At 57.5% G+C, this 21,778-nt stretch overlaps 2 protein-coding genes and 2 non-coding genes across 10 annotated transcripts; all 4 read right to left on the reverse strand.

Annotated features, from left to right (window-relative positions):
* Positions 1-1,996: 1,996 nt before the first annotated feature.
* On the reverse strand, positions 1,997-13,950 carry LOC123589000 (caspase-14-like). 6 transcript variants are annotated; one of them, XR_006708112.1, is made up of 15 exons: positions 13,758-13,950; positions 12,979-13,119; positions 12,673-12,868; positions 12,472-12,560; positions 11,708-11,815; positions 11,418-11,585; positions 10,658-10,880; positions 10,215-10,331; positions 9,711-9,782; positions 9,114-9,217; positions 7,183-8,473; positions 5,383-5,538; positions 4,591-4,761; positions 4,329-4,397; positions 1,997-3,704 (listed from the first exon to the last, which is right to left on the reverse strand). XR_006708112.1 is itself a non-coding variant. In XM_045460552.1 (11 exons), exons 1-11 carry the CDS (start codon positions 13,276-13,278, stop codon positions 8,360-8,362), a joined length of 1,407 nt encoding a protein of 468 aa, XP_045316508.1. In that variant the 5' UTR covers positions 13,279-13,491; the 3' UTR covers positions 6,917-8,359. The 6 variants fall into 6 exon arrangements, 1 of the variants encoding a protein (XP_045316508.1); XR_006708114.1 differs by lacking the exon at positions 13,758-13,950 and adding an exon at positions 13,519-13,713; XR_006708113.1 differs by lacking the exon at positions 13,758-13,950 and adding an exon at positions 13,204-13,492 and having other exon boundaries at positions 9,711-9,758.
* Positions 5,897-5,969, reverse strand: TRNAR-CCU. The gene has a single exon. It is a non-coding gene; the product is annotated as a tRNA-Arg (tRNA).
* TRNAR-CCG lies at positions 7,490-7,562 on the reverse strand. The gene has a single exon. It is a non-coding gene; the product is annotated as a tRNA-Arg (tRNA).
* A 529-nt stretch (positions 13,951-14,479) lies between the features above and the next one.
* Positions 14,480-20,542, reverse strand: ZNF213 (zinc finger protein 213). 2 transcript variants are annotated; one of them, XM_045460480.1, is made up of 6 exons: positions 20,241-20,542; positions 18,609-19,115; positions 17,761-17,884; positions 17,499-17,569; positions 17,161-17,284; positions 14,480-16,148 (listed from the first exon to the last, which is right to left on the reverse strand). In XM_045460480.1, the coding sequence occupies exons 2-6, from the start codon at positions 19,005-19,007 to the stop codon at positions 15,418-15,420; spliced, it is 1,449 nt and encodes a 482-aa protein (XP_045316436.1). In that variant the 5' UTR covers positions 19,008-19,115; positions 20,241-20,542; the 3' UTR covers positions 14,480-15,417. The 2 variants fall into 2 exon arrangements, with proteins under 2 accessions (XP_045316436.1, XP_045316437.1); XM_045460481.1 differs by having other exon boundaries at positions 20,003-20,542.
* Between the last annotated feature and the right edge of the window lie 1,236 nt (positions 20,543-21,778).

Genomic DNA, 21,778 nt, shown 5'->3' on the forward strand with positions numbered 1-21,778 from the left:
CCCGCCCTCAGCTACCCCCACTCCAAGTCTCTGGGTCTCATGTCTTCCCTCCCAGCACTCTGACATTGGCCTAGGAGGGTCACCTTTTCCTCAAGATCTGCTACTTTCACACTGAGGCCCCCAGCCTGCTCTTGGGCTTTGTTGGCCGAAGGGCACGTGGGTTGCTTTGGGTTCTGCCAAAGTGCTTTGAACGGGTGATTAGTTGACGTGGGTCTGTCGTTCTTTTGTGTCCGTGCGGTAAAGCTACTCAACAACAACCTAACCGAAAGGGCGAAAGACGTGGAGTCTGGAAAGTATAGAACACCGATGAAAGACATTCAAGATAACACAAAGAAATGGAAAGAAATTCCATGCTCCTGGGTAGGAAGAACAAATATTGTTTAAATGTCTATACAGCCCAAGGCAATTTACACATTTAATGCAATCCCTATCAAAATACCAACAGTATTTTTCATAGAACTAGAACAAAGAATCCTCAAAATCCTAAAAGGCTCTGAATAGCCAAAGCAATCTTGAAAAAGAAAAACAAAGCTGGAGGCATCACAATTCTGGACTTCAACTTATAACACAAAGCTGTAGTGATCAAAACCATATGGTACCAGCATGAAAGTAGTCAGAGATCAAACAGAATAGAAAACCCAGAAATAAACCCACGATTCTAGGGTCAGTTAATCTTCGACAAAGCAGGAGTGGATATCCAATGAGAAAAAGACTGTCTCTTCAACAAATGGTCTTGGCAAAATTGGACCACTTTCTTACAGTATACACAAAAATAAATTCAAAATGGATTAAAGACCTAAATGTGAGACCCGAAACCATAAAAACCCCGAGAACACAGGCAGTAACGCTTTTGACATGAGCCGTAGCAATTTCTTTCTAGATACATCTCCTGAGCAAAGGGAACAAAAGCAAAAATAAATTCTTGGGACTTCATAAAAATAAAAACTTATGCATAGCAAAGGTAACAATCAACAAAACTAGAAGGCATCCTATGGAATGGGAGAAGGTATTTGCAAATGACATATTTGATAAAGGGTTAGTACCCAAAATACATAAAGAACTTATACAAGTCAACACCCCAAAACCAAATAATCCAATTAAAAAATAGACACAGGGCAGCTGGCTGGCTCAGTCAGGGGAGCTTGCAACTCTTGATCTCAGGGTTACGAGTTCTAGCCCCATGCTGGGGGTAGAGATTACTTAAAAAACAAAATCTTAAAAAAAGATTTTATTTATTTATTAATAATTAATAAATTAATAAATTTATTTTTTTATTTTTAAATTAAAAATGGGCAGAAGACATGAACAGACATTTTTCCAAAGAAGACAAAGACATGGCCAACAGAGACATGGTAGGATGTTCAACATTACTCATCATCGGGAAATGCAAATCAGAACTGCAATGAGCTATCCCCTCGCACCTGTCGGAAGGGCTAGACTCAACAACACCAGGAACACCAGGTGGTGGCAAGAATGTAGAGAAAAAGAAACCCTCCTGCACTGTTGGTGGGAATGCAAACTGGTGCAGCCGCTCTGGAACACAGTACGGAGGCTCCTCAAAAAGCTACAAAGGGAACTACCCTATGACCCAGCGATTGCACTACTGAGTAGTTACCCAGGAATACAGGAACGCTAATTCAAAGGCATACATGCACCCTGATGTTTATAGCGGGGTTATCTACAACAGCCAAATTATGGAAGCAGCCCAAGTGTCCATTAATTGATGAATGGATAAAGAAGATGTGTAGATGCACCATGGAATATTACTCGGCCATAAAAAAGAATGGAATCTTGCCATTGCAATGACCCGGATGGAGCTCGAATGTGTTACGCTGAGCCAAATCAGTCAGAGACAGACAAATACCGTATGAGGCCATTCATATGTGGACTTTAAGAAACAAAACAAGCAAAGGGAAAAGGATAAGAGAGAAATCAAGAAACAAACTCTTAATTATAGAGGACAAACTGATGGTCACCGGAGGGGAGAGGGTGGCGGCACGGGGGGGGGGGGGGGGATAGGTGATGGGGATTACGACGCGCACTTGGCCTGATGAGCGCAGGGCGATGTATGGAAGTGTTGAATCATGATATCGTACACCTGAAACTAATATTACGTTGAATGTTAACTAAGTGGAATTAAGATTGAAACTTACCAAAAAAGACAACAACAGCCGCATCATCCCACGGTCTTGACCAGATCTTTCCCGCTGTGTCTGTGAGGCACCCGGAGACATGGGACAAGGGCAGTTCACTTCCCAGCTTCTCTGGTCTATCCCCGGTCAGCACAAGCCGGAAGTCTCGACACCTGCTCTGCATTTCTCAAAACCCTCCCACCACGGGTGCTGTGTCCTCCGGGCCAGGCGGCCAGCGGGTGGTTCAACTTTAGAATCTCATTCTTAGAGTCCGGCTCCAACCGTTGAAGGACAAGTTTCCCAGAAGCAAGCCCGAGGCAGGGATTTCTGAGTAATGGGTTCATTCCTGAACACGTTCAGGAAGCAGGACAGAGCAGGTGTGCCGATTAGAACGCTGCTATTGCCGGCTTCCAACTCACCCTTCCAGACCCTACTTGGTGATTGCTTTAACAGCCCATCCCTGTTAGCTTTGGCCCACAGGAGGCATAGACTGAAAGGCTGGAGGAGGAGGAAGGAGTCCCTACTTCCTGTTTTCTGTTCCCGCCACCACCACCCGTTCTATCCAGGCAGCAACGGTTCATCCGAGGAATAACAACTGAATGCAGTTTGACATTTCCCCACACTCACAGAATCAGCCTCCGTCACGGCTCATTAGAGACTCCGGCACAAGCTGCCTGAGGTCCACGGGACCCTCCTCTGAACTCAGAGACACCCATCCCAGCTGAGAGGCACTCTTTCTCCAACATCTGCTTTTCAGCTCCTTAAGGCCCTCTCCAAGCTTCGATTTTTAATAATCCCAACCCCTTCCCTCGCCCCCCCTCCCCACCAGCCCTATAGGTGGTAACTGCTTTCTGCCTTCTTTACTGCCCCGTTAGCAACTCTTTATATCTAGTGAATCATCGTTCATTCAATCATGGTTCATTAAAATAACAGATGGCTTTTCTTTTCTCCCCAGGTTCGTTGAGATATCATTGACAAAAACCGTGTATACTGAAGGTGTTTGATGTGATAGTTTGATATATGTATACATTGTGAAACGATTACCATCATCAACACAGGGTAATCGTGAATGAACACATGCATCATCTCACATGGTCACCGTGTGTGTGTGTGTGTGTGTGTGTGTGTGTGGTCAGAACACTGAGGATCCACTCCCTTAGCAAATTTCAAGCATACGATACAGTATTAACTATCATCGCCATGCTGTATGTGAGATCCCCTCACCCTATTCGTCTCACAATGGAAAGTTTGTGCCCTTGTACCAACCTTCCCTCTTTCTCCCCAACACCCACGGCTGGGTTTTCTGACTGCTGCCTGGACCCTGATTTGGTAATGAATTTGGGCTCAAATGCCACTGAGCTCCTTGCCAACGGGAAAGGGGTTGCTGGTAATCCACGGCATGTGGTGGCATCGAGATCGAGCCGCGCGCCACCTGGTCGGTTGTGATGGAGTGCTGGCCAAAGCATCGCCCTGAAGGACCCTGCGGCTGCTGTCCTATACTGCCGTGGCAGTAAAGGTGACTATGAGGATGGTGGCATGAAAGGGGTTCTTCTGGGGGCGCTGGTTGGCTCACTGAAAGAAAATGACAAAACCAGACCTTTCAGCCTGCAGGGCTGATATGGCTAAAGATCAAACACGTAGGTAAACGGTGCACGTTGTAGAATGACAATGGAAGTTGGGTTCCCAGCCTCGGGACATCTATGGTGTGAAAGAAATGGCGACGGTGATGCAGAAGTGGAGCCCAAGGCACGGAGACCTCTGGGGGGGGGGGGGGGTCTCGAATGCCCCCAGCCACTTGGAGCTTCCTTGCCAGCAAAATCAGCCTGGAATCTGCGGAGAGTAGCCTTCCTGCGCTTGAACGTGCTGTCATCATCTCAGAAGGAGCGGCGGTCGCGCAAGGGGAAGCCACGCCTCCGCCAAGCCCACGCCCACCACCCTGTGAGCCGTGCCCCATAACCGCAGTCAGACCAGCACGCTGTGGGCGGCGAGGACAAGAGCTGACCCGGGAGGAAATCCCTTAGACACCAAAAGAATTGGCAGTGGTGTTCCTCTATGCCAGCAGAAACCCAGGGGATCTGTGTGGGAATGAAGCTAAGGGTGTTGGAGCGAGCAGGATGAGATCCGATTTGGCTTTGCGGCTGGTGAATTTATTGACCTGGGGGGCACTTCCCAGAAAGCCTGTATTTAACACGTTACCCTGTGCGGCTGACTGTGGCTCTCTTAGGTTTCTTGGTTGGTTGGCTCAGCGTTGAACTCCGTGGTAGCCTATGTTTAAGGAGACACGTGTGAGAACTTCAAGCAGAGAAAGGAAGCCAAAGACAGGGAGACGGCAGTGCTGGCGGGGATGTGTCACACACGACGGGCACAGCGGCCCCCCGCCCCCGAGCGCCCGGAGAACATTCCTCTCAGTGAGGCATTGAGAAATGTCAGCGAGGGAAGCGGGAAGCAGCAGCAGCACCCTTGGATAGCTCTGTGGCCCCCGTTCTCCTCAGGTCGCCCACGATGATGGGAGACACGGCACTGAGATGAGGTCCTTGACTCCAGTGGGGACAACGGGGCCCCGGATGTTTGGGAAAGTGGAAGAAGCAAGGCCGAAGCTGGATGAACAGAACAGTCTCGTTCGTGGTTTCTAAAGGCAAAAGAGAACTGTATTTTATATGTGTTTATCAAGCTCCAGTGGTCATCCTTTCTACGGGCACGTGGAATAGGAGGCTGATGTTACTCTGCTTCCTGTCCCGAAGCTTGGGAGATTCTTACCTCGGGATGAAGACAGAGATTGCAGGGATTAAAAGGAGAGAAAACTTCATTTTTATCTTTTTTTAAATGTTTGCTTATTTTTGAGAGATAGAGACAGAGCATGAGCAGGGGAGGGGCAGAGAGAGAGGGAGACACAGGATCCGAAGCAGGCTCCAGGCTGTCACCACAGAGCCCAAGGCGGGGCTTGAACTCACAAACCGTGAGATCATGACCTGAGCCGAGGTCCAACGCTTAACTGACTGAGCCACCCAGGGGCCCCAAGAGAGAAAACTTTATTATGGTCTATTTCAAACATGCACTAAAGCAGAGAAATAGTATAATGTGTCCTGCCCCTCAGTTTAAGCCATTATCAATTCACAGATAGGCTTGTTTCGTCTACACCTCCATCCCACTCATTATTTTCCCCTACCTTTATTGAGATATAATTGACAAATAACAATGAAATACATTGAAGGTGTACAATGTGACTGTGAAATATTTACCAATTATTTACCAATACATTTGTGAAATATTTACCACTGTGAAGTCAACACATCCATCAGTTCACATAGTTACTTTTTCTGTGTGCGTGGTGACAAGGCTCCAGATCTCTCACAGCAACTTTCAGGGATGCGGAACATATTATTAACCATAATCAGCACTCGGTCCGCTGTTTTAAAGCACAACAGTTGTCATATAATTTAATCTCTAAATGATTGGATCTGTTTATAAAAGATAAGAACTCTTAAAAATATATGAAACCACAATAAAATTAATACACCTGGGAAAACGAACAATTATTCCTTTATATTACGAGAAAAGGACGCTAGCATGGATGGTTATTTGAAAAATTTGAACGACGCAAGTATTGTGAAAGCTGGAAACGCGCACCCCTTATTAGAAAATAGAGTTGCAGCGAATTGTCAGTAGCTTAGGTCTGCGTCTGGAAAAACTCCAGGAACTTGCTTCCTCCACTAGGAAATTGATTCGGTTTTTTCTTTGGCAGAGGTCTAAAATTTAACCCCTCGTACCCCGGGTGGGACTCGAACCCACAATCCCTGGCTTAGGAGGCCAATGCCTTATCCATTAGGCCACCGGGGCCGGCGGCAGATGCCTCGTAATGGTCCTAGACCAGTCTCTCGGTCACCTCCCCGTGGTTCCCACAAATGACGCACAGCCTCCCCGCTCCGTCCCGGCCTCTGTCCTGCCCCCTCAGCACCCGCATTCACCCGGCGCTCACCCGCTCCTGAGCGTCCTGGGACCCCGGAGGGACCGCGCACGCGCAGATGGAGCCTATAGAACCGGGGCCACAGGTGTCAGCTCAGCTCTTTGGCCTACGGTGTGATCCTCGCTTAGGGTGCGAGAAGCCTGGGCATCAAAGCCTGGGCGAGCCCTTTCCTTCTCCTTGCGGGAGAATCCGGGCTCGTTGGTAACTATCTATTAGCAAGAAGGAGCTGGCTATGCAAAACGTCGCAGAGGAGAGGACGGGGGTGCCAGCCGGGAAAGTGGGAAAAGCGCCGTCCCTGTCCTTGTCCTCCTCCCTACACTGGCCCGCAGACAAGAGGTGTTACCTGGGCTCTGGTCTCCGCGGTTTTAACAGAGCTCAGTGGCCTCCCTAGTGGGCCCATATCTGATCGGCTAGCTGTGCCCGTGAGGATGAGAACCCAGCATTAGCTTTCCCACCAGAGGATGGGTGTTCTTTCACCCCTCCAAAATGTTGGTCCTAAAGAAGCTTCAAACCACCGAAGCACCACAAACACGGTAACACCCCACATGACCCCAGGGTACCTGTGCGCACCTTCCGGAATGTGGGCTCCGGCTGCCACTGCCCCAGCGGTCACCAGATGGAAGGAGGTCAAGTCACCTAGGTGAGCTGGCTTAGCCAGAATCCTTTGGCGAGAGCACGGTTCCTCAAGAGGAGACATTTTTTTCCCCAGGTAAAATGATAACCCAACCCTGGGCATATTGTTTATATTTAAACGTTTAAATATACATCCACACTAGTCATTTAAGGGTACACTATCATTGCAAGAAATTCAAATAATCTATTAGATCTTTAAAACATTTTATTCTGTTAAAAATGTGTATATAACGCTATAGCCAATTTAGCCATTTTTAAGCGTACAATTCAATTCAGTGGCATCAGTTACATGCACAATATCATCCAACCGTCACCAGAATTTCCAAAACTTTTTTTTTAATCACGATAATCTATTATAGTTTGGAACGCACTTGTCTCCTGAGCCCTTGGAACAATTCCCATGCCCCCCGCGCGCCCCGCGCCCCCCGCGCCCCCCGCGCCCAAAGGTCCAACCTCTCATCTGTTACAGCTCTGGTCCTCAGGACTGTATTCGTGCAGCCAGTCCCTAGTGGGCCCCGGGACTCGCGGCCGGTGGCTTCGGGTTCCGGCCACCGGTGGGCCTCGCAGCTCCTCGGGGGCGCGGGCGTGCGGACCAGGCGCTGGCTCCTGAGCTCCGCCCTTGCAGGCGCGCGGCGGCTGCCGAGGTGCCGGAGGGCGGGGCAGCGGGAGGGGCACGGCCCAGGCGACCTAGGGTTTCGCGGAGGGCGCAGTCCCGACCGAGGGAAAAGGCAAAGCGGAGGGAGAAAAACAAGCTGCGCAGCGACCACGAAGGGACTCGAACCCTCAATCTTCTGATCCGGAATCAGACGCCTTATCCATTAGGCCACGCGGCCCCGCCGGTGGCACTCCCACCGCGTTTCTCATAAAGCTGATTCAGGCGCCTGCGTGTCGTACCGCAATACGCATGCTCCTACTGGCAAGGAGCTCCGCCCCCTCGGGCTCGATGTGGGCGGAGCCGGGGCCCGGCGCCGACAGGAGCCCAGGCGGCTCCGCGAGAACCGCCCTCCCTGACTTGTGCTTACGAGTTCGAGCCCCGGTGAGGCGGCGCAGGCCCTTCCTGCCCTAACAGGCGCCTTTGGAACTCTTCCCCCACGTGGCCCCGGAGCGCGTTGAGTCGGGAGCTGCCCAGCGCTCCCCAGGCCCTGTTTCCCCTCATTCACAGTACCGATCCACCTGCAAGGCTCGGTCCAGAGTGTCATGGCTCCAGACTAGACTCTGACCGCGTCTCCTGCATTTCCGGGGCCCCGGCGCGGGGCGCCGCCGGGGTGCGGGAGCTGAGACCGCGACGTGGGCCCCGGCTGCCCCTGCTCGGAACATCCAGCCCAGCCTGGCCCGTGCTGGGCTCCTCAGCCCCTCCGCCCGCAGGAAGGAGGGCCCAGCCTGGCTCCCGGGAGCACAGATGCACCCTTACTGGGTGCCGAGCACCCCGCCTGCAGTCTCCCGCTGCCCCGCCTCCCTGCGAGCGGACGCATTCTCGGTCATGCACAGACGCTTCTAGCACGCCGGCCGAGCCCCGCGCCCGGGCTGTCGCCCCCACTGACAGATGAGGAACGGGGGGCCGCGGGTGGAGTCGGCGGCGGCGCCGGGCTGTGGCTCCCACCGGCCGCACCCCCGGGGCGGCGGCGCGCGGTCAGGCCTGCAGGCAGATCCGGCGCCTCAGCGAGCTGCGGATCTCCAGGCAGGCCTTGCGGCGCTCCGGGCAGTCGGGACCCAGCACCTCCAGCTGACACACCCGCCGGTTGACCTGCGAGGCCCACGCCAGTCAGACCCAGCCACGCTCCACTTGGCCTCCATCTGAGGGGCTTCAGGGGCCCCCCGGGGGGGGGTGTTCAGCCGGTTGAGCGTCTGACTCTGGTTTCCCCTCTGGTCATGATCTCACGGGTCCTGAGATGGACCCTGCGTGGGGCTCTGCGCTCACAGCTCGGACCCTGCTTGGGATTCTCTCTCCCTCTCTCTCTGCCCCTCCCCCGCTCGCTACTCTCTCTCTCTCTCAAAATAAATACATAAACATGAACATTTTTTTTTTTTAAACCTGAGGGGCTTCAGTTCCGTGCAGGTAGTGAAATTATTCAAACAAGCCAATCAGCTCCTCCTGCAGGAAGCAGGGGGCACCCCCCCCCAATAAAGCCTGCGGCCCACATCCCCTGCAGGTTCACTCTGCGCCTGACTGCAACTCCCAGGGGCCCCGCGTGACAGGCGGGTTCTCTCCCCCGTCTTCTCCGCGGCAGAAAGGGAGTGTATGTGGCTAATAACTACCGTCCACCTCGCCCGGCCAGCGCCCAGCACTGAGGAGGGGCGAGTGTGGCTCACGGACAGAGTTAAGAGATGGCGAGAAGGATGAACCCAGCCCCCCTCCCCAGGGCTCTGCCTCTCCCCCGACACACCTCAGTCAGCAGCTCCAGAACTTCTCTCCCAGGGTCAGCTCTGAAGACCTCCACCAGCGTCTGGATAAAGTCTGAGCCTGTCTCATCCCGATAGGCTACACAGCCTAGGCCAGAAGAGCAGGGTCAGAGTGTCAGACTCGGGACAGGACCTCGGCCTTCCAATCCCCAGGGGCTCTTTGTTGGGGGAAAAGGCGGGGAGTGGCAAAGAGACAGGACCCCAGGGGTCTGGCAAGGGGATGGTGCAAAGAGCAGGAATTTCTTGCTTCTGGAACAACTTGTCGCTTGATATTTGTGGACTGAACACACAATTGCATTGAACGTGGAACACATATTCACTGTGAACCTACCACCTTCTGGGCACCGGGCAGAGCCCTCACGGAACCTGCAACCCTCCGTATAGTCAGCTCTCACTATACGCTCCCCATCATTACTGTTATTATAAATAATAGACATGGGAGGAAGATGGCCTAACTGGAAAGGGGCTAGTCCCCCTGTGCCCCAAGTGCCACGCCCTGGCTGTCCCTCAAGCCACTCCAGATGTCCAGGCAGGATGCAGGGCCCCGTGTAACAGGGCTTCTTGATGACCCGTCCCCTTACCCTCGGCAGCTGCATAGACCATCAGGATGTCTGCTTGGTCAGAGCTCCCTGCAGTGGGGAAGGGAGAGCTGCCTGCAAGAAAGACCAGCATTTACCCAGCACCCTGGGACTCTACCAGCCCCGAGGCTGCCCCCTCAGTCCGGCTCAAGGACACCCAGGGCAGTGGAATGAACACAGGGCGGAAAAGGCAAATCAGAACTGCAGTCTAAAAACAACCAAACAAAACCTCAAAGCTCAGCCCCGTCACGTATCGGCTCTGTGACCTTAGAAGAGCTATTTCACCTTCCTGACTCCGAGGTTGTTTCGAGGCTCAAGTAAGGGAAGAAGCCCTCGATTTTCAAAGGCCCTCGCAGGTTAGGAAGGTTTTCCTTCCCAACCTCTTGGCAAAGCCAAGAGGATGCTGGGGGCAGCAGGCCCCCAGCTCAGAGCCCTGGAAATGCAGGCCAGAGAGGCCACCCAGTAGCCCCTGGCCAAGCCCAGCCTCCAGAAGGAAGGCACGCCCACCTTGGGCATCAGCATAAATCTGGAGGACATCGGCATGCGAGGGGGTGGTGGGTGATGCCCGCAGCCAGCGCCGGAACCAAGGGAGAGCTGCGGGCCCCACACCGGCGTCCCTATGCCCTGGAAGAGGAGGGGACACACAGGCCCTTTCACTGAGCAGACACCTGGGGGGGTCTCCAGGGGCCCATAGCCCACCCCCCAGAACTCCAGGGCAGCCCCATGAGACTAGAAAATCCAGAGCAGTGAACAACGAGAGCTGAGGGTGAAGCGCTCAAGTCGGTGGACTTGACTTCTAGGAGAGGCCCGGAGAGACCCGGAGATGGGACAGGTAAAGCACCAGCGCTCAGGCTTCCTGAAGAAGGTGGACAGCAAGTCCTGGGTCGCCGAGGGCTGGGTGTGGGAAGCTAGGATGGGAGGAGGCAGGTGGGGGGTAGGACCCCACTCACCCCCACGGCAAGCCTGAAGCAGAAAGATCTTGGGGCAGCCGCACAGGGCCCTGCAGCGGCTCAGCTCCTGCACCAGGGCCTCTGGCCGTACCTCCCGCCCGTCGGCCCCCAGCAGCTGTCCCTGTGGCCCCCCGTGGGCCATCAGGGCCACAAGGGCACAGCTCACTGGGGCCCTGTGGGCGTCTAGGTACTCCCGGAACTGGGCCAGCTCCTCCTGGAAAGCCTGGGGTGGGGATGAGATTGAGGCCTGGGCCAGGGCCATTGCCTCCCCAATACCTGGTGGCCCTCCGGCGAGGCTTCTCCAGCCCCCGCCCACCCTACTTACCACCTCCTGCCCACCTCAGGCCACAGCGGAAGTTCTCTTTCTAACCCCCCACTGCAACACAAGGCATGGCCCAACTGGAGGTGACGTGTGGCTCTAGCCTCTTACAGCTGGGCCTTTGGCCCCAACGGGGAAGCTGCTCCAGAAAGTTAAGACGCGTGAGGGGCAATGAGCTGACGGGTGTCGGGGAAGGAACCCGAGACCCTCCCAGGAAAAGCTCGAGGGTGCAGCTGGGGCCTGGAGCAGAGGAGTAGAGGGTCGGCCAGTGTGGGAGGCTGCAGGAGCCCTGGACACTGGGCGCCCAGAGGCAGGGGAGTGAGCTCCCCCACGCACGCAGCAGGAAAGACTGAAGGCAGACAAGGGGCAGGGGCCTGGGAGAGAGTCGCTGGAGTCCTGGGGTTGGGGGCGCCCTTCCTTTAGGGCACCACCAGACCTCACCTGGGCCGTGGGGTCTGTCCTTAGCGTGGTCTTGAAGCTCAGGGCCTGGCACAGGGCCCCCAGCGCCTCCACATCGTGCTGGGCCCCGGGCCGGCCGTGGATCACGGACAGGAGGAGGGCGGCTCTGGTCCCGGACAGGTCATACCGAGCAGTGGGGCTGGGTTCTGGCTACGGACAAGCACAGGAGCGTTCGGCGTGGTCTGCGAGCTTCCCAGCTCCTCACCTCCCCCACCTCACGTCTCCCACTCGCAACTGCTGCCACAAGGTTCACCCCACGCCGTCCCCCTCACCTCGGGCCCCCAGGGCTCCACGTCGCCCAGGCACAGTGCGCCCCGCAAGGAGCTCCGAAGGACTGGACAGTAGGTGGCCTCGGACTCTTCAGCTGTCCTGCAGAAGACCTGGGGGCGGGGGTGAGGCCAGAGAACGCCTCAGGGGGCTGCTCCACGGGGACACGGTTCCGGTGCCGGGAGGGAACAGGACGCTGGCTTCAGGGAACAGCTTGGCCGGCTCGCGGCTCCTGCAGTCTCTTTGGGGTCCCCTACCAGAATTAAGGGAGGAAAAGACAGACAGAAGGGGAGGGCACAAAGGGGAGGTCCTAGTTGAGGTTCAACATCAGGGGCGTCCTCAAGTGGCGAGCGGCCGCGCCATCCACGGCACCACTCCCTGCCCAGAGATGGGTGCTCCCTAGAGCAGGCTGGAGCCTGTCTGGGAAGGCTCACCGTGGGGGGTACCACGTGGGGAGGGTGCCAGGCAGGGGGAAGCTGTGGGGCAGAGCCAGGGGCCACCCCTCACCTCCAGGGTCACCCAGCGGCTACCCAACTGCCCAGGGAGACCTTTGGGCCTTGAGCCCAGACCAGACCTGGATCATTCCCAACTCTGACCTCCAGGGACCCCCAGTCTGACAGGACAGTCGCTGTGCGAGTGTGAACAGGGGTGGGCAGAAGCGCAAGCCAACTGGTCTAACAGGCTCAGGACGGTACAGCAGAGCCAGGGGAAGTGACTGGCACAGCCCCCCTCCCAGGGACTCCCCCCCCCCCCGACCTGGGCCCCCGACCTCTGTCAGCAGCTGCAGCAGAGACCAGTGAGGAAAGCGGCCACACAGCTCGCTCAAGCCAGTGAGGAAGGCTCCGGGCTCGGGGGCAGCTGGGTGGAGAAACAGCACGTTGGCCTGAAAGGTGGGTCTCGGCCCCCCCGGCCCTCCCCCACCTCTGCTTTGCGCTGTCCCGCAGCCAGGGTCCCTGCCCAGCCCACTCACCCCCAGGAGCACTTGAGAGCAGAAGGAAAACTTTGGGGCGGCCCCAGAGGGCCCCACAGCGGCTCAGCTCCCGGACCAGCTGCTGGGGCTGCTTCAGCTGCCCACTGGGGGCCACCAAGGCCACTAAGGCACAGCCCACAGGGCCCCCGAGGGCATCCAGCTGCTCCCGGAAAGCGGCGAGCTCCCCGAGGAAGCCCTAGGGCAAGAGCAAAGGCCGGGCCTGAGTCCAGGGAGGCCCAGCAGCAGGGGTGGTGGTGGTGTTGGGGGGGGGGGGGTCGTGGAGGCGGGAGGCAGGTGAGGACTCACCTGGACAGAGGCCTCCCTCCTCTGGCAGCTCTCAAAGCCCAGGGTCCGGAACACGCCCTCCAGGACAGCGACTATAGAGGCTGACACCTCAGCGCTGCTGAGGGTCAGGGCCACCCTTGGGCCCCGCATGCTATACTTCCCCTGGGGAGGCAAGGCCAGAGTTGCACCGGGGTGGGGCTCCGCTGAGAGCCGGGAACAGGCTAGGCCAGGCAGCGCCCCAGCTACCTTTCTTCCCAGGCTCTCTCGAGCATCGGCGATCTGTGAGGCCACCTGCAGGGTCCCAGCCACCAGGAAAGCCATGGGGGCCGGGTGGGGGCTTCCTCTGAGCACAGAGCTTACCCCCTGACCCCCATGCCAACGCCCTGGCTCCCAACCCTTGCCCTCCCCCCTCCAGCCCTGTCCTATCAGCTCTGTTTATGAGCTGAGCCGGACTCTGCCCCTTTCCCTGGAACCCTGGGTCTCGGGCTCCACCACCCCAGGGCCTGCTCTGTCCCCTGGCCCCAGCGGGCTCCTCTCTGGCTGGCATTGGCACACCCTCACCTGAGCCGGGAGCGTATGCCCAATCTTATTCTTAGCTCCTGGCCCACCTCCTATCTGATCTCGTTACACGGGAGTGTCTCCCTTCGGAGCCAGCCACCAGCACCAAAAACGTCCATGCCCGGCTTCCGCCAGCCCCCACTCTCTCGTGCACAGCACCCCCCCACGTGCACACTGCAGCCTTGAGCACAAGGGTGGGAGGAGGGGTGAAGGGCGCCGTCCCACAGGGAGAAAACTCTGACCGGAGTCATGTGTCCACCGTGAGACTCCAGTCGCTCCATCTGGGAAAAGGGGTCCATCGCAGTGACCTCAGGAGGAAGCAAGTGTTACATGGGCGGCTGGCTGAGGAAGTGCTCTCGGGCCAGAGGGGCTGGCACACAGACTAAGGGACAGAACATTCTGTCTCCGCCCGCCCCCACCCCCTTTCGGGAGGGCTCTGCTGGGGTAGGATGACCTCTGACTGTACACCCCCCACTTCTGTGCGGGCTCCAGGCTAGGGAGGGGAAGGGTCAGATGTCAAGGGCTGGGTGGGGAACAGGCAGGGCCCATTCTGACCCAGCAGGCCCCTCCCACTAAGGGATCTGAGCACTGAGACGGCTTGAGTCCTGCTTCCCCACACACCCCACGCCCAAGCCCCTTTCTTCATTTCACCCGTGAGGCCTGGCAAAGACCCACTCAGCCCCCCCACTGTCCTGCTGGGGTAGTGGGGGGTGCGGGTGCCCCCAGTTATCCCATCCTGATCTGTCCCCGGTCCCGGGCAGGCACTGGCTGACAAGGGATGAGAGTCCAGACACTCGTGGCTGTAATTTGGGACCCAGCCATCCCGGAAGCCAAGAATGTGGCTCCACCTGGTGACCACCCAGTACCAGTACCACCAGGACAACCGAGCCAGGAGGCCCAGAAGTAGGAGTTCCAGGTCCTCCCCCACCCCTAGCAACCACATAAACAACAGAACAGTCTGGAGGAAGTTTCCACATTTATTCAAAGTCCTCTGCTGCCCTTTTGAGAACAGCAGGGCCCAGCTCCTTTAGAGAGCCCGTGGTCTGTCCCTGGGAATGCCAATCTGCAGACAACGCAGGTGGCGCTGTGGAATGCAGTGCTTAAGGAGTCAGCGACAAGTGCTGACAGAGTGCTAGTGTTAAGTATCACAAAGCCCACACCTCTGGAGAGGGGAGCAGCGGGGAGCAGCCAGCCTCCACAGGCGCCGTCCTTGTCTATACTGTCAGCCTCCTGTCCCTGAAGCCACCCCCACCCTCACTAGATTGGCAGGGGGTGGCCCTCAGGGACTCACTGGGGGCAAGTCAGCCAAGTGCAGAGGCGGGCAGTTCCCCACCTCCGGACAGGCAGTGGTCAGGGCCTGGCCGCGGGAGGGGGTGTAGGGCCAAAAGCCCCTGCGGCCACGCCGGGGACCCAGATCCTCACAGGTCTGGGCTGTCCCTCCCAGAGCCTGGCAGCACCCTGTGGGTCAAGGCTTGTCCTCTGCACCCACCGGAAGGCACAGCTTGGCAGGGCAGAGGGCCAGGCCCAGGGCCCCCGCAGGGTGCAGGGAACATGAGCCACAGGGCAAGCAAGGCTGGGGGGCGGGGACCCAGAGCCCTGACGAGGACGCCCTCACACATCCCTGACACCCTGGCCTTCCGCCCCCCGCCAGGGGCCAGGAATGTGCTGGGGCTTCCGGAAGCCAGAGGGGCAAGAGAAACCCCAGGGGCAAGACAGGGAATGGCCAGGAGGTGACAGACAGGGGATTTCCATTCCCCGGGAGCGGGAGTGTCGGCCAGGCCCAGGGGCCGAGAGGAGCAGGGGCGCAGGGATGGTGGCCGCCCACGCCCACGGGTGGAGAAGCCCGGAGTAGGGGGGGACATCGCCCGTCCCCGGCTGGGCCACGCGGCCCCCGGCCAGCCCTCAGCCCACGGGCTGGGCCATCTTGGCGTGCAGGCTCTGGTGGGCGATGAGGTGGGCGCGCTGCTTGAAGCTCTTGTCGCACTCGCCGCAGCCGAAGGGCCGCTCGCCCGTGTGCACGCGCCGGTGGTCCAGCAGGTAGGAGCGCAGCGAGAAGCTCTTGCCGCAGTCACTGCAGCCGAAGGGCTTCTCGCCGGTGTGGATGCGCTGGTGGTCGGCCAGGTAGGCGCTGCGGCTGAAGCTCTTGCCGCACTGGGCGCACGAGAAGGGCTTCTGGCCCGTGTGCACGCCCTGGTGGCGCACCAGGTCCGAGGAGCTGCGGAAGCTCTTCTCGCACTCCTGGCACTTGTGCGGCTTCTCGCCCGTGTGCGTGCGCTGGTGGCGCGCCAGGTCCGAGCCCCAGCGGAAGCGCTTGCCGCACTGGCCGCAGCTGTGCGGCTTCTCGGCCGCCAGGTCCCGGAACTGCCGCCGGCGCGTGGGCGGCCGCCCCCTCCGCGCCCCCGCGGCCCGCCCCAGGGGCGCCCCCGGCCGGGCCTCGCCCCGCCACGTCTCGGCCTCCTCGGGGCTCCAGGACACAGTCACGTCGCCGCCACGGCCCCCGCCACCGCCGGCCTGGGCCTGGAGCGCCGTGGCGGCCTCCTCCAGCCGGGACTGCTCGCTTTGGCTCTCGGGCCCCAAGCCTGCAAGCCGAGAGGGGGCGGCCTCTTCGGTTCCACTGGGTTCTGGGACCAGAGCTGGGGCGAGGCAGAAACGGGACTCAGGATCAGAAAGCCCTGGGCTACAGAGACCCAAGCCTCAGTTTCCTCGTCCATAAAATAGGGGCCTGATAAAATGCCCGCAGAGAAACACTTCGGAGGCAGAGGCAAGGAAGGAGTCCGGCTGGGCGGATCTGCCTGCAGAGACACTTACTGATCACACCCCTGACTTTTCCACCCCCGTGTCCACACTGGGGCCCGGTGTCCCGCGGTCTGAACCCTGGCTTTGCAAACTCTAGAACTGAATCGATTTAGGTAGTTTGCAAATTATCCAAGCTCTCAGGGCTTCTTACCAGAAACTGAGGAACCACACGGGTTCGGCCTATGTGGCTGCTCTCACCCCACCAGCTTTTGTCCCCTGACTCAAGAACAGAGTTCAATAGGGAGTGATCCTTGTCTTCCCATGGGGTCATGTGGATTAAATGAGATGATCCCCAGACAGTGCTCAGACAGCCTCTAGCTTGGAGAGGGGCCCCAGGAGGGTGGCCCCTGAAGGGCAGGGCCCAGGCGTTGGCACACGTCCGGCAGCTGCTTTCACTGTCAGCACCTCTTCGTGGGGCAGGCGAGGGGACCTCACAACTACTTCAGAGTCCCTTGGCCTCTCTGAGTCTCGGATCCCTTGTGTGGGAGCCGGGACAACACTTCTACGCACCAGGCTGTGGGAATCACAGGAAAATGCCCGTATGAGAGCTCAGCACAGTGTGGGCACGTTGCAAGCACCCCTCACGTGGTAACACACCCTCACAGGCAAACAAAAACGAACACTAACACAAATAAGGAATCACCCGGTGCTCTTGAAAAGACCCAGGAAAAGCCCACTTTCGAGCCAGCTCGAAGACTGGTGTGGGAAAACTGAGGATTCCAGCGGGACACACAGGAGTGTGTGGCCTGCTTGGGCCAACCATCCAGCGCTGGACCCCCCAGGAGGGGTGCTGCCTCCAGTTCAGAAGAGCCAAGGACCCCAGGGATCCTGGCTGCATCCGCTGCTTACCCAGGGCAACATTCCGGGAGTTTTCCCGCTTTATGTCCCAGAAGAGATCCCTCTGAGCAGGGTCCAAGGACCCCCATTCTTCCCGGGAGAAATAGAAGGGAACGTCTCCAAACGTCACAGGTCCCTGGAGTGAGGTGAGAAAACCCGGCTCGGCACTGCCACTCAGGGCTCCCCAGGCAAGCCATGGGTGGGGACGAGACGGGGGCTGGGCTGGGGAACAGGACAGGTCCAGGCAGGACCAAGATGGACAGAAGAGGTCTTGATGAGAAGACGAAGCTCATTTTAGGGACTTGACAGCACAGAGGGCCTCAGAGGGGACACAGGGACTAGTAACTCACGTGGACATCAGAGGCAAAGCTGGTGCCGGTGTTCTCTCCGCTACTCCCCTCTTTAAGAGCAGGCAGCTGGGCTGAAGAAAAGAAGAGACCCTCAGAGAGGCCAGCCCAGGCCAGGGGCCAGATCTCGCACACGTACACACCCACACAAGCACACTTTCCTAGGCTCCTTAGAACAGAAATAACCTTCCCGCTACCCTCAAGGCAACAAGCGGGAAGGAGCCAGGCCCCTGCCCAGCCACCTGTGGCCCACCAGCTTACTCACCGCCATGGCTGTGCTGCTCCCAGAGTACAGGTGGCCAGCTTCGTGCCCCCACTTTCACGGGAAGCCCCTTGGCCGGGGGTCCCTGGACTGTGGCCTCGGGTTCCACCTCCTCTGAGGGCACTTCCTGTGCAGGAACCACAACATGCTCATCAGCACCGAGATCAGACGGGGGAGACAGAGCTTAATCCCTGGGAAGGAGACACAGGACACGTCCCTCAGGAGGAAGGGGCATGGGGAAGGAGATCAATATGGGTCCCGGGAAAATCCAGAGGAGAATGTTCTGTGTGCCCGAGGGCACTCCCCGATCAAGCATGAGGCAAGAACGGCCCCCCAAAGCCAAAATCACAGAGCCACTTACTAAGGGGATGTGGGGGCAGATCTCCAGGCCAAGGGCGAGCCCCACACCCCAGCCACTCATTAGCACCTCCCCAAGGGTCAAAACCGAACACCCCCCAGACAGCAGGGTTCACACGGACAGCTAGCTTCTCACACCCACTCTGGCGCTGTCATGACACCTATCACTGTACCCCCAGGGCCCGGCCGACAGCAGAACACGGATGAACATTTGCAGAACCTGTGTGGAGCTAACAGCTGCCTTCCTGGAACACGCCCACTTTGATCCTGCTGCCGCCCTCCAAAGCCACCAAAACTAAACGACTCATTTGGACCGTGTCTTTCAGAACCGCAACACCTGTTATGATGTACTCCTGCGGATGCTCCCTCTGGCCCCGCGTCCCTACCACCCCTGGAGGACTCGTTTCCAGGGTACTTCCTCTAAGAGAGGCGACGGCCACCTCCCTTCAGCCAGGAGCCATCCAGGGGCCCTGGGTGTGGGAGGGGCCCCTCACCTGTGGCCACGCTTTCGCCGGCTGCTTCTGCAGGACCTCCACCAAGGCGACGGCCTCCTCCCCGCTGCCGGGACACCGCTCGCGCACCCAGTCCTGGACGCCTCCGGGCAGCACGCTCAGGAACTGCTCCAGCACCAGCAGCTCCAGGATCTGCTCCTTGGTGTGCAGCTCGGGCCGCAGCCAGCGGCAGCAGAGCTCCCAGAGCTGGCTGAAGGCCTCGTGGGGCCCGCCCACGTCCCTGTAGCAAAAATGCCGAAAGCGCTGGCGGCAGGCCTCAGAATCCCTGCTGTCTTCTTGCGGGGTGGAGTCCTGCTCCCACGAGGAATCTTCTACCTTTACGATCAGCAGCCCTTCTCCCTCCCCAGGAGCCTCATCCTGAGGCTCTGGGGGTGCTGCCATTCCCCTGGCCTAAGGACTGGTTGGCCTCAATCTGGGCCTGCGAGCCTGCCCCTCAGTCTCCCAGAGGAATCTCCTGTGGCAGCCGGGTGGGCATCTGGACGAGGACTCCTGGGGAAAGAGCAAAAAGGAGGAGGGAGGCAGTACGTGAGCAAACACCAGCCTGCTCCTGGCCTTTCCTGGCCTTGAAATCTTTCTTCGGCTGTCCTTGATCTCCTTGCTCCTGTGACTCTCTTTTTTCTGCCCAAACAGGTCCTTAGCTCCTTATCCTCAGCTGTGAAACCCCAAGCTCCCAGGCTTTTACTCCCTGGCCTACTGAATGAGCGTATTTATAATCTCCATTTATCTCACTAAATGGAAATGTTCTATGTTTTACAGCAAAAACATTTTTGTATGTATTCAGTTTGTAAATATTCATCAAGCTGCACGAACCATGTGTATTTCTGTAGGTGTCCTACACCGTGAGAAAAAATGTAATTAATACGTTTGATTATTATCTATTGCTGCAAATTTTGTTGGTGGGGGTCACTTGATATACCACGTGTACTGTATTATCGTTCTCAAATTTGAAAACTTCCCAATTCCAAAACACATCCCGGACTTTGGGTGCCAGCGAAGAGCTCACAGAGACACCTGTCTCAGCCATTTATCCGCAGGTACGTATGAATGAATGACACAAATTTATCCCTTACATCACTACTCTTACAATACTCCTGAAAAGTATGGATTTTGAAAATTTCCTTAATTGCTCTCTTAACAAAAAAAATGTGACACAGACCATCGAAATAAAGGGGAGAGGGAGATTTAAACAATACAGAAACACATAAAAGAGAAACTCCCGTAATTCAGTTGCACCCTCCCATCAACAGTATAACATATGACCTCCCAGACTTTCCCCTGTCCGTCTACTGAAAAGGTATCCATAGAAACGGGGAAAACCAAGTGTGTGTGTGGGGGGGGGGGGGATGTTTAGATAAATGAGGTCTTACTGCACATACTATTTTGCAACTTGCTTTTCCACCTAACAATGCTTCTTCGTTAGCCGCTCTGCGAGATTCCACGGTACGAATGCGCTCCAATAAGAGATTGACGTCGTTTCCAGTCCTCTACTACACACTAAGCACTTTATTTACTTTGTTCTTACACTCCTCGCAACGCCCCTGAAAGGTACGCGCTCCATCCTCATCCTCCAGTGACCATGGAGAAGGCTGCGCTCGGAGAGGGCCAGGGACTCACCAGGGTCGCTCGCAGGACGCGGCGGGCGAGAAAGCGGACCTGGTCGGAGCCCTGCGCTCCGACCCCGGCGGCCTCGCCTGCGCGCAGCTGAGAGGGAGCGGGCGGGTAGTGGACACAGGCGCGTCCCCACCCCCGGCACTTCCCAGAGGCACGCGCCCCCTTCGGCCTCCGTCTCGGGACGCCGACCCCGGCCGCCCGGAGCCCCGACGTCGATCTCGGAGCTCGGCGGCCCGCGTCGCGGGTCCCGCCCCCGGGATACACACCGCCCACAACCGCCCAGGGTTCCTAGTTCCGCCGCCAGGTCCCTGCGCCGGAAGTCCGCGCGGGGCTCGCCGGGAAACAACAAGGCGCATGCGCCGCAACAAGCCCTCGAACTACACACCCCAGGAGGCCGTTCGCCCAATTGAGTCCGCCTTCCCCCCGATGGATAGCCAATGAACGGGGAGAATTTCCAAAGTTGGCCAATCAGGAGGCTGTGGCGCCCTGCGCCTCACCACCAATGCCCCCATACTCAGGTCTGTGTCTAGATTCGTGCTTTCAGATTTCTCTGAAAATCTAAAAGGCCACTTAAGGGCGAGAAGGGAAAGACAAGCCCGGTCTGGTGGGCCGGGCCGGCGTCTGGCCCAGCCACGAGTAGAGCTCCTGATCCGCCGGAAGGGATCCCCTGAGGACGAACTCTTCCTTCCGCCCTCCTTGAGTCAGACGAGGGCGGAAGGCTGAAGGCCCGCGCGCGACCCAGGAACTGGAGCTCGGCCCCGGGAGACTCATTTCCAGCCCCTTGGGTCCCGCCCTCGCCTCAGTCTTTACCGCCCCTGGAGAGGCGTGGAGTTTCCTGGGAAATGCAGTCCAGTGAGGGACGCGGATCCTCCTGCGGCGATTCTCTCCCCCCACCGTCCTCCCCCCCCCCCCCCGCCCCCCGAGCTTCAGCCTGGGTTGTGCACCGGACGCGGCAGGCGTAGACGCTGACCCCGGGGAGCCCCGCCTCGCTTTCCCACCGGCAGCTTCGTCTGCGGGGCAGCGGGGTCCTCGGGGAGGGGAGCGCTCGGTTCTTCTTTCCATGTATTTGTACCTGCTCCTACACTCTACTTCTCTACCTGGAGATCTGAGGCTCCAGATCTTTTCCTGAAATACAAAGAGCTCTCTTGTTTTGATTTGTTTTGATTATGCAAGTGTTGCATGCTTAGTGTAGAAAAGAAAATAAAGTATGAAAAATTATAAAGTTATTTATATCCACAAGGCTAGCTCCCTCAATCTGCTCCAATGTCACTGCCTCCAAGTGGCTTCCCCTAATCCTGTGTAAACAGCACCCCCGCCATGCTTCTGCCCTGCCTTATTTTTCTTTTATCGCTGCCTGACAGACTTGTGTAATATTTGTCTCCCAGTCCTCGAGTATAAGCTCCGTGAGGTCAGAGTTTTCACTGCCCTACTCCCAGCACCTGGGTTTGTGTCTGGCACAATATTTGTTGAATAACTGAGGGCAAAAATAATTGAAGGTGAAAAAATATTCCCAATAAGGCCATTCAGAAGTGAGTATCATT

Source organism: Leopardus geoffroyi, chromosome E3 (assembly GCF_018350155.1).
Source record: "Leopardus geoffroyi isolate Oge1 chromosome E3, O.geoffroyi_Oge1_pat1.0, whole genome shotgun sequence".
Taxonomy (NCBI): domain Eukaryota; kingdom Metazoa; phylum Chordata; class Mammalia; order Carnivora; family Felidae; genus Leopardus; species Leopardus geoffroyi.